Below are 12,747 nucleotides of genomic sequence, written 5' to 3' on the forward strand. Positions count from 1 at the left end.
GCCTGGCGTACGGTTGCTTACTGTGGGAGAAAATAACATGTAAAAATGCAATAGACGCTCGTAGGAGCCGCGAGTATAGCCATTGGCGCTTTATAAACATATATGATAAAAAAATATGTTATATATATAAAAATGAACTGTGCAGTGTACAAAGAATTGTACATGTTATTACATGTGAAGATAACTTGATCTTAGTATAATCATAACATTCTGACAAACTGTGACATCCAAAGGGCAGTGGGTCTCTTTTGCATGCGTGAAATAGGGCTGAAACGCCAATTTGCGTAAAATAGTGAGTGCAGAAAATAACATTTATAAACCTGCCATAAGTTTTACTAGTAAAAAGTGGCATTTGGTACACGTTTTTGACCGTTAAATTTTCAGCTTTTTTAGTAGGTATTAGCAACTGCTGAGGTTATTTTGCAGTAATGTTAATTTTTCAAGATTTTATTTTCCAAAAAATGCAGACATTTTTGTTGATGTACTACATTATTGTACTATGTATCATTGAAAAGGGTAATATATGAACTTTCTTTTGATAAACATTGCAAGGTCACGTGATGTGATTTGATAACTCAAAACGCCACCAAAAGAGAGCGCTTATTTTGATTTGTGAATAAATGTGGACAGAAGTCTGATATTTGTTGACCATATCTCTTTTCAGTTTCCTGAAAGTTTGAAGACGATATCTGTTGTCCTTGGTCCGTAGCGTATTTGTGTGTGACAATGTAATGATATAAATGTTAGTCATTTATTAAATTTAAAGAAATACTTCTGACATACACACTCACTCAGTCTCATTAACAGAGTGACAAAAAAATATTTCTTTGCTCATTTCAATTAAACAAAATTATATTACAAACATACAAACAGGACCACAAACGTGCACACAAGCAAACAAACCGACACAAATACATACAGATTTCCACAAAACATAATAAAATTTTCGCATGAGGCATCAGCTTATGAATCTTATCTCTGTTTATTATATCAACAGCCTGAGATGTCAATTATCACAAATTTAATAAACCATAACAAAACAAAACATGTCAGTCTGAAATACCTTGTAGTGGTACAAACAGAATAACAAGCAAGAATGATCAATGATCAATATCTGCCAAGTTTACATCAAGGTCCCCCAAAAAATCTTTATACCATACGTTTTTAATGCTTCGTCGGACTGGCGTAGGGTAGCGTATTGTTGCGTAGGCTTGGCGTACATTTGCGTAGGCTTGGCGTACAGTTGCGTAGGCTTGGCGTACAGTTGCGTAGTAAAGTCTACGCCGAAGGTAGGCGAAAAAAATTAAACATGTTTAATTTTTTGCGTTCATCTCGCGTACCCATTCGCGTCCCTCCGCGTACAGTTGCGTAGGGTTGCGTACGATCGGCGTAGGGTTGCGTACGATCGGCGTAGTCGCTACGCAACTCTACGCAACTCTACGCAACTCTACGCAAGGCCCGGTGTGAAAGCCCCTTTCGGCGTAGACTTTACTACGCAACTGTACGCCAAGCCTACGGAACTGTACGCCAAGCCTACGCTACTGTACGCCAAGCCTACGCAACAATACGCTACCCTACGCCAGTCAGACGAAGCATTAAAAACGTATGGTATAAAGAATTTTTTTAGGACCTGGATGTAAACTTGGCAGATATTGATCATTGATCATTCTTGCTTGTTGTTCTGTTTGTACTACTACAACGTATTTCAGACTGACATTTTTTGTTTTGTTATGATTTATTCAATTTGTGATAATTGACATCTCAGGCTGTTGATATAATAAACAGAGATAAGATTCATAAACTGATGCCTCATGCGAAAATTTTATTATGTTTTGTGGAAATCTGTATGTATTTGTGTCGGTTTGTTTGCTTGTGTGTACGTTTGTGGTCCTGTTTGTATGTTTGTAATATAATGTGTTTAATTGAAATGAGCAAAGAAATAATTTTTTCTCACTCTGTTAGTGAGACTGAGTGAGTGTGTATGTCAGAAGTATTTCTTTAATTTTAATAAATGACTAACATTTATATCATTACATTGTCACACACAAATACGCTACGGACCAAGGACAACGGATATCGTCTTCAAACTTTCAGGAAACTGTTATGGAATGATATTTTACAAATGAGTGAAAAAAGAGATATGGTCAACAAATATCAGACTGCTGTCCACATTTATTCACAAATCAAAATAAGTGCTCTCTTTTGTTGGCGTTTTGAGGTATCAAATCACATCACGTGACCTTGCAATGTTAATCAAAAGAAAGTTCATATATTACCCTTTTGAATGATACATAGTACAATAATGTAGTACATCAACAAAAATGTCTGCATTTTTTGGAAAATGAAATCTTGAACAAATTAACATTACTGCAAAATAACCTCAGCAGTTGCTAATACCTACTAAAAAACTGAAAATTTAACGGTCAAAAACGTGTACCGAATGCCACTTTTTACTAGTAAAACTTATTGCAGGTTTATAAATGTTATTTTCTGCACTCACTATTTTACGCAAGCGTTTCAGCCCTATTTCACGCATGCAAAAGAGACCCACTGCCCCTTGGATGTCACAGTTTGTCAGAATGTTATTATCATACTAAGATCAAGTTATGTTCACATGTAATAACATGTACAATTCTTTGTACACTGCCGGTTTATTTATACAATAAATTGAACTGTTTTTTAACATATTTTTTTTATTATATATGTTTATAAAGCGCCAATGGCTATACTCGCGGCTCCTACGAGCGTCTATTGCATTTTTACATGGCATTTTCTCCCACAGTAAGCAACCGTACGCAACCGTAAGCAACCCTACGCCAGGCCTACGCAACCGTAAGCAACCCTACGCCAGGCCTACGCAACCGTACGTAACCCTACGCCAATTGCCTACGCCGAAGGTACGCGGTGCCTACGCACAGGGTACGTAACTATACGCCGATCGTACGCAAGCCTACGCATAACCTACGCAGGGACTACGCCGAAGCATCAATTTATTCATGAGTACGCAGCTTAACTTCGGCGTAGTCGGTACGAAACACTACGCAACTCTACGCAGATCCGGTGTGAAAGGGGCTTTAGACATTGTTAATGTTCTGATCATTATAAAAGACAATCTATGAAAAAACATCTCTATTAAATTTATATGTGTGCTTACATATCATATCAAGCATGAGTGGGTAATTAACTACTTTTGAGTGTGTTTTGAAGTATAACTTTTTGGTGAGTTGGTAAAGATGTAACATGGCATTACCTTGAAAAATAAAATCTCCAATGATCTGAGGATGGTCCATATTGAATTGTAAGTAATCGATCAAATAATCAAAATGAAAAAGAGATCCGTCAGTTAAACCAATCAATCAATTCATCGATCACTCAAAAGCACACATGAGTTTAAATTTGAAAGTCAATGTAAGCTTATTCTGAAAATGCAATTTTTTTAATTTAATTACCACTACTGTTTGCCTCAAAAATGAAACAATTCAATTTGTTTTGGTCCGACTGAGACTCCACCCAAGTGTAAACGTGTGCTTGGCATTGGTAGAGTAATAACAAATTGCAGTGCCTGCATGAAGAGCTATATCAATACCGATGTGCCTAAATAAGACGATATCATTGTAAATAGTCTATGTCATAACAATAACGATGAATGGAACAGCAAAATATCATATCGGATAGTATGTTTTCATTTGATATTAGAGACCCCATGTGTCCACGGGTATAATAATGTTTTTGGAGATAATTTTTTAACTTTAAATTGTTCATGAGATGGACTAAGGCTAAAATTGTAAAGCGCATTGTAATATCGCGTTATGTATATATCATCATTAACCCATAACTTACTTCAGACCTTTGAGAAAATTGATTGTCAATCACACATATGGGAAAGAGAACTTGCTTCCGATAGGGTTTGGATCCTATTAGGTCCATCAGTTCTTGAACTTTGGAATCCAACTGCGTATAAATCAAATATATGGTTAATATTTCCCTACATTTGATTGTTACTAGGAACCCCCCCCCCCCTCTCTCCCTCCCCCTTTTACTTCTGGATCTTTCGTGCATTATATTCTTCGAGATAAAGGTAATTGATAACATGCGTCAAGAATAACTAATTAAATTAACTCATAATAATTAATTGAAAATAATAATGACAAACAAATAATTTGATATAAATAACGACGTTCGCATATCAATAATACCAGTATGTTACCCTGGACAAAAATAATGTCCATTAACCCAGTCCAACTAATAAAATAAACAGCCTCCTTTTATCTTTTTCTCTAAAATCTGTGTAAGGCGATTTTATGAATGCAAATGCTATTCTTGTAAAATAATGATATAACACATTCATAGCTTCCTTTTTAAAAGTTACCTTACCTTCTTCTTGCTAATTTGCGTGCTCTCACCACCCGAAAACGTCCCTATTATCAAGACCTTAGGTTCATATGTCGAGTCTAGGTGAGAATCTGGTACTGCATGGGTATAGACTGACATCAACCAGAAATTCACCAAGTCCAGAATGGTACGGTGCGTTCTTACAGCCGACCCTTTCAACTGAAATATCAGATAAAAAGTGAAATTGTAATCGTCAATTGCGGTATTGTGTCAATTTGATCTGCTTAGATTATATTTAACATGAACACAGCTCCTCAAAATAAAATTAAAATATTTACTGTGTTCATTCAATCCAGCATTTTAAGCCAGTGTTTTACATTTAGGCTGAAAGGAAGACATATTCAGATTCATGACACATGCCATCCCCAGCAAATTCTAGAGGGCGTTCAAACACAAAACATGTACATTAAATCCGAAGTAAGGCTAGTGAGTAGTGACTTATGATTAAAAGAACGATTACTGTATATATCATAATAAAATTAATATATATAATATATCATCTTGTCAATGTTATCAGTATTGTACAAGCAAACATTTTTCATAAATGCTGTGGTACATACAACAGAATACAGGGCTCAAACCCAAATCAGAATACAATATTTTAACAACTGAAATAATCAACAGTTGGATAATTTAACATAATTTAGCTAGGTAATGCAAATCGTATACTTCTGATCAATATAATATACATTATGTTGAAGAATTGTCTGACTATATTTTTTTTCTTCATTTTTTAGCACTGAAGTTGTGGTACATGATTCTGGGATATTCCTGTGATGATGATTTTGAATAAACACCAATGAAAGAATGAATATCTGCTTGATGGATTTCATCAATAACTCCGGTCTTTTCAGCATTTTGAAAAAAAGAAATTTTAAAAAATGGGAATATGAAAATATTTTTGTTTTCCTTCAGAATATAGGGGGTAGAGAAAAAGAAAAAGATAATCCGTACCGCCTCTGTATAGTTAAGCGCGCTGAATATAGTTTATGTTCTTAAAGATAAACTTTATTACTGGTAATGCGTTTGCATTGTGAAAGAAAAGGTGTGGACAGGATCAGAAACAGTTGATCATGTAGCATGTAAGTATTGGTGTGCACTGCAAGGTTCTGGAGTCACCAAAATCATTATAAATTTGACCGAGTCTTGGTAAAGTAACAAGCACTATACACAGAGAGCTATATATATATATATATATATATATGTATATATATATATATATAGGACAACACACATGGTGTCGGGGCTAGTACTACCTTGATTTCCTTGTCTCTCTATGCTCATTACTCAGCCAGTATACATGTTCTTCCGAAATTGTTTGGCACATGTCATTTATTTGTAATCTTGAACATTCAGTGTAAGTTTCGTTTGATTCTGTGAGAATTAATATCCCTTTTTTACCAGAACTGGAGTTTATCTTTAAGTATCCCGCGCGCGCGGTATATTGCGCGTGCATAAGACGTGTACCGCGCTCGTCAAATGCAAGCGCAAGAGAGGAATTGCCCAGGCATAATATGATTATACGTTTGCGAAAGCTTTTTCTAGACTCCTCTCTTGATGGTTGCTACTGACTTCCATTGATTTTTTTCAAAGTTCATGATCGTTCAAGAATAAATAATTGGGGGAATCCCTCTGCATGCTCCTCACTTTGAAATTGTTATTTTTCAAAATGCCGCGAGCAAGTTCGTGATCGTGCAGTTATTCCTAGAGGATTATGTTATATTTTGATCTTAATTAAGGGTATTTTCTTTTATCTATTTGTTCACAGATCATTGTTGAAGTCTACTGACCGACTGACACAAATAGCCAGATCTTAATTATGATCACGGTGACTATCAACCATGCCTGTCGTCGCTTGCCCCATCCATGGGTGTGAGTACACTACCCCGGACCTTCATACCGCCAGCGTAGCTGCCTTAATCACTGCCCACAGCGCTTTCCACAGCGCTTGACCTGCCGCCAAGGTGGGGAAGGTTAAACGCCCTACAGTTGCTGCGGCTGGCTCAAGTGACAAACGGGCATACTTTTTGTCTCAATTGACTGATTATGTCGCGGCCACAAAGTTCACCGGCAAGGACAAGGTTATCCAGCTGCCCGAAGCTGCGACGAGCCACTACGTAAACACCTCTCAAGATCAGCTGGTGGGAGTCTGACCGGCAAACCCGTGGGCGATGATCTGGCAGCCATCAAAAAGATGGCAATCCGTTAAGAGAACTCTATGATGGCCCGTGTAGCACATAACATGCGCAATGACCGAGATGAAACAGTCCGCAGTTATGGGCCCGCCTACGTGGCCAGGTAGACATCTGCAAGCTCCTCATCCAAAGCCCCGGCTGTGACGCCGACCTTAACTACGCGGCTAGCAGCACCTACAGGAAAGCCAAGCAGACAACTATTAAGGAGAGGACACGGGAAGATTGCCCCGGCCAGCATCCGTGAAACTCGCTGTCCAGCATATGGCCACAGGTGCACACATTGTGATAGGCCGAATCGCATGGAGAGCGTATGCCGCAGTAAGGACAAACGTTTGTCACCCGGTGCCCCAAGTGATAACAAAGGTCCTGTCTTTGATGCAGACACGGAGCAGACTATGGCAGACACAGGGTGCCAGAGCTGCCTAGCTGGTATTAATGTCATCCACCGCTTGGGTTTTGCCATTCGGATCTCCTACCAGTCGACATGAAGATACGCACCGCTACAAAAGGCGGCATCCGGATCCTTCAGGCCGCCATCATCCGTTTCTCTGCCAGAGGCGAGCGAGGACAGGTTATTGAAACTTGGCAAATGACATACGTCACGGACAGCTCTGATAAGCTCTTCCTCAGCAAGGAGGCATGCATGAACCCTAGGGATCATCCCTAATACCTTCCCTAAGTTGGGTACGGCTCAGCCGGCTTACCAGGTAGGGACGCAAGCAGCCCTCCAAGACGGCTCGGGAGGAACTTGTATCTGCTCCAGGCGTGAACGGCCTCCCCCACCTCCGACAAAGCTGCCATTCCTGACACTGATGACAATCGTATGAAGCTGCAACAGCACCTCCTCAAGTACTACCATTCGAGCAAATTCAACACTTGTGAACATCAAGTCTTGACCCTCATGGCCAGCCCTCCCTTGAAACTGATGGTCGACCGCGATGCCGAGCCAGTTGCGCATCACACACCAGTACCCGTTCCACTCCACTGGCGGGATGCTGTGAAAGCAGGATTGGATCATGACGTGCAGTTGGGTGTTCTGGAACCGGTCCCTATTTGTGAGCATGTTACCTTGTGTCATTGGATGGAAATTTCGTAAAGAAGAAAGGCAAACCGAGACGAACTGTCGATTTATAGGCACTCAACGCCCACGCTACACACGGGACACACCACTCACCATCACCATTCCACCAGGCTCGGTCGGTCCCACACAATAAGCAGAAAACTGTCTTTGATGCACGGAATGGTTACCATGGCGTGTCACTCTGCAGAGAGGACCGTCACCTGACCACCTTCATTACCCCCTAGGGCAAATACCGCTACAAGACGGCCCCTTAAGGATACATTGCCTCCGGTGATGGATATACCAGACGTTATGATGAGATCGTGTCGGACATTCACAACAAAACCGAATGTGTGGATGACGCTCTGCAATGGACAGACACATTGGCGGGTAGCTACTTCCAAGCTGTAGAGTGGCTGGATGTCTGCGGTCGAAATGGTGTTACCATCAACCCTGGCAAGTTCGTGTTATGCCCAGATGTTGTCGAGTTTGCTGGATTTGAGATCACCCCCGACAGTGTCCGTCCATGCAAGAAATACTTACATGCCATCCTGGACTTCCCTACACCAAAGAACATCGCCGACGTGCGCTCTTGGTTTGGACTTGGCCAATCAAGTGTCGTATGCCTTCATCATGAAGCCTTTGATTAATTCAAAGCCATTATCGCCAATGAAATCGAGGAGGGTGTGAGAATCTTTGACCCGAGCAAGCCCACGGGGTGGCAAATCACGCTTGTAGGCAGCAGGTTCACGCACGCCGCTGAATCACGCTATGCTCCGATCGAAGGTGAGGCCCTCGCCGTGGCTGATGCCCTAGACAAGGCTAGATACTTCGTACTTGGATGTGAGGACTTCAGCCTTGCTGTCGACCACAAGCCCTTCTGAAGATCCTCACTGACCGCTCCCTAGCAGACATCCCCAACCCTCGTCTGAGGAACCCTGCGATACAGGTCCATGTCCCAGGTGTCCGGCACCGTGCAACGGACTGCCTCTCACGTTACCCGACTGGTGCACCTCTGAAGCTACACCTGCCTGGCGATTTGGGCATCTTTTCTCCAAACCCCTGAGAGCCATGTTGCTGAGTAAATCTTATTTCAAATTTAGTCAGCGATAGTTGTCATTGTTCGCTGGTTGGCAAACAACTGCCAAGGCTTAAGAACGGAATAAAAACTACTTACTTGCTTTTGAGCATTTTCAGCATCTTCTTCGCGCGGTGCTCTTTCACTCAGCTCAAGGTTTAGCGGGATAACAAGAATGTAAAGAGCCCGCCACGACAGAAAAAGCTGTAAAGAAAATGTATAGAGAGAATAGTTCAAAATGCTTGACCATTGATATATTGATATATACATGTATCAAAATGTGTACATTACCGTGATAGAGGATTATACAACTTGAATTATTTGTATAATATGTCTATACAAAATAAAAGAATAATGGTTGCATACGTTCAAAGTTTTACATTGCTTCCTTCCATTTATGAAATTTTCGCAAACTTTAAAGTTGAAAAACTGCCTCTGAATCGAAAACTTACAGCTCTATTACCACATAAATTTAAATTAAATGTATTCATTAATGCACTTGTATTTTGCAGTATCATAACCTTCAGAAGACACATGGACGAAAATATGTTACATCATTACTCTGTCAACAGAGTTTTTTATTTTGTGTTAAAGGTAATACAAATTGTTGGTATTAAGGAGTCATGAATTTGGAAGCATACGCAAGTTTAGAATATTGAATGATCGTTGCCGCGGTCGAAATCGAGTCTAAAGTGATGAAATTGTATATAATAAACTCTTTATGTTGTATATAGTGCCCTCTCAAGACTGATATTACTTCACCTTTAAAACAATGTTTCTTGTAGACAATCGACCAATTCCCGTTCTCGTGGTCACAACTACCATGGAATGGCCTTAGGTGGTATTTGAAATTTACCGGGACCACCGGTAAATTTTGGATTATTCAATTTCTCGAAAACAGAAGTATTCTAGGCGCTACATTTTTTAGTGGATATAAAACATCCACAGGGGCATCCAAATTATCAAAATTTTCAAAATGTCCCAAAACTTTGCATTACCTTTAAGTCTCTATTGAAATCTCTTCCGTCGCAGAACACCACATCCCTCCCCCATCTCTCTCTCTCTCTATATATATATATTAGGCCTCTGGACTTACTGGATGTGTGATGTAGTAAATTTCCTGTCCTCCAAAGTCCCACATGCTGTAGGTTATACCAAGTTCCGATGACTTCACGTTTGTGATCTCTTCATGAGTAATAGCTTTCGAAATAATAGCAATTTTTTCGTTTCCACTTGTAGACAAAACCTTTACGCTTCCATCAGCACCTCCAGTCACAAGTTGATTGGTTTCTCCCTGATTTAACGTAGCAAGAACAATGTAAGTGTTGTTATTGAAACGATGCATTGTACAGATACGTAGAACTGATCATTAGATAATGAAAAATGTACTTTTTCATGTCGTAAAGCATTAATCACAATTGTTTAATATATTTTTTTTTTATCTTTTTGTTATATGAAACACGTATTATGAAATAGGAATAGGTGTGTAATTATGTTAAAATATCAGCAATAGTCTAAGCAACTATGATTATAAAATACACCGATGTTTACAAGATTCTTCAGAAGAGCAATACCAGACTGTTATGAATAATTTGGTAAAAGTCTTAGCGTCAGATACGCAAGAGTCCTATTTACTTTTATTGCTGAAACTGTGTTGATGTACCTTATGTTGTTTTCTTCTTTAATGTATATCACCGAAGTCTTATCTTCTGTTCAAGAAATTGTTCAGAAATGCTGAATACAACTATTGTTGATACTGTTACTGATCAAGGGTTTTTCTCAGTTAAGAAGCGGCAAAATTTGCCGCCGTTATTCATGATGACGTAACATGTAATATGCTTCATATTTTTGTATTTTTTAACAAAGAACTCATTAACATTGCAGATCATTTATTTTGTGCAGCGATTTCCAGTACCATATCTGAACTTAAATAAAGGAAGCCTCACCCCAAGAAATAAAATTTAGTTATTCTGAGAGATTTGTTGTATTATTGCCCATCGATATAAAAAAGTATACAACATATTCTTTATAGCGCAATGTAAATATTTTCGGCACGACATGGGCATCGTCCTTTTCTTGAGAACGTCATAATGAGATTCGTCATGTTATCAAGAAATGGCTATCCCTATGTCATACTAAAAGGCGTTAAATCGTGCCAAGAATATCTTGTATTTATCTCATTTATATTTTCGTCACGAATATTTTACATCACTAGGCAGGAATACATCATATTTTTCAATATACTTAAATCATTTTAGGGAGGTGAGGTCTTCATGTAAGTCAATAGCAAGGACGTTAAATAATTGGAGAAGTCATAGAAGTCAAGACTATTATGTTTCTCCTATAATTACAAATTTATCAAATTTAAATTATTCATTGTGTGGAAATTCCAGTACAGAATCTACCACGATAATATTGTCACTATCAGAAACAGATACTGATCATACTGGAAATATTGCTGCGAAACAGTTCAAGGAATGGCGATCAAGTCAGATTACTCTTAGTTCGTTTTAACCGGGAAATATCATTAAATACATAGTGCTCTTAGTCTTACCGATCTGTTGCTCCGAGAGTCACGGTCCAATGCAATACTTTGTACCAGGTCATCTTTGGCTACAAACATTAAACATCAACATTTACCTTACATTAATGACCAAGCCTAACAATTTTGCTAACAAATATAAATTGCGAATTTCAAAATGCAGTTGAAAATAAAATGAATTTGCTACTTTACACAATGTTATTTGTATTGAGGAGGTATTTCTTAAAGTAGACATTCATTAAAATCGCCAAATTGGCCAATAATTTATTACAAGTATGATTTGTAGGTCAACTGTTTTCTAGAAGATAACAAGACTAACACAAATAAAACCATCTCTCAGGATCGGGGTTATATGAGCAATTCATCAAAAAGAAAATTAGCGATGGTTTGATGACGTCACGTCAGGGACCGATCGTAAGTAAACAGGCGACGTCCTACAACTAATAAACATATGTTCATTGCAATTATTTCTCAATAAAGATAACCTGATTAATTTCAAAGATCAACATACTTTACACCATTATAAAAGGGAAGTGATGCTGATGCTGAAAATCATAATTATTTGCTTAGAAACACTCAGGGCAAGGATAAATGATCGATTAACAAAACATTGAAATGTCAGCCCACTTTAATGTTCGGCGGGCTAAAATGGATGGTGTCCGTTTCCTATTAAAACGCTGCAAATGCGTTAAAGTATATATTCATTGATTTTAAAAACGAACTTTATTATTATTATTGCAAAGTTGAAACTTTGATTCGACAAGGTTATCAAAATTCAATGCTTGGAAACATTCGAAGTAATGATTATCATAAATTACAAAACGCTTAAATAAAGCCATAGCACCGGCATAGCACCTGAAGAGCTCTCCGAACGCCGCTGAGATGTGTAAGATCACAGTATGGACATGATTTACTCAAGCAGACGATGCCCCATGACATCTCACACATTTTCAGTGCCTGTATTTTCATCTTTTCTTGAGTTCTTTCTCTTACTTTACTACTGTCAGGCTAAATTTATCATCTATTGCCTCACTCTAAACCCCGCGCATGGTTTTGTTTTGCTGACAAATGCAGCGATACAAAAATAAAGGAATCTGTCGCTTGTAAACAAAATAAGACGCCATTGTATTTTCAGGTGCACCCACCGCGGTATGTTCGGCGTTTCAAGAGGGAACAATTGCCGTCCTTAATATCATTCCGGGGGGTTTTCCATTTGAAAGTCTGGTTTCTTTGATTGTTAATTAACGTCATTAAAACATCGTTATTTTTCCGGCGAATCTCTCGTATATCCTAGCAGCTATGGAGGTGGTTGTATTTGTATTTTTTTTATTTTTTATAAATCACCCGATATGTAGTTGACCTAAAACTTGTACGATGGCCATCTGTTAGCTTACCAGTTTCTAGTGATACATTAGTTGACATATTTGTGATTTCACCTTTAATGTAGATAGCTGATTGTAAAATGGCGTCTTTTTAACAA

The 12,747-nt window shown here is 38.7% G+C and overlaps 1 protein-coding gene across 1 annotated transcript in view; it reads right to left on the reverse strand.

Moving 5' to 3' along the window:
• The window catches only part of LOC105437112, a 29,571-nt gene extending 19,501 nt beyond the window's left edge, over positions 1-10,070 (reverse strand). Inside the window, exons 1-4 of the mRNA XM_030978614.1 lie at positions 9,822-10,070; positions 8,825-8,929; positions 4,375-4,551; positions 3,841-3,951 (exon numbers count right to left, since the gene is read on the reverse strand). Coding sequence (XP_030834474.1) covers positions 3,841-3,951; positions 4,375-4,551; positions 8,825-8,929; positions 9,822-10,070 — 642 coding nt within the window. The remainder of the gene's footprint in view (positions 1-3,840; positions 3,952-4,374; positions 4,552-8,824; positions 8,930-9,821) is intronic.
• Between the last annotated feature and the right edge of the window lie 2,677 nt (positions 10,071-12,747).

This window comes from Strongylocentrotus purpuratus, unplaced genomic scaffold, assembly GCF_000002235.5.
Source record: "Strongylocentrotus purpuratus isolate Spur 01 unplaced genomic scaffold, Spur_5.0 spur5_scaffold_1, whole genome shotgun sequence".
NCBI lineage: Eukaryota > Metazoa > Echinodermata > Echinoidea > Camarodonta > Strongylocentrotidae > Strongylocentrotus > Strongylocentrotus purpuratus.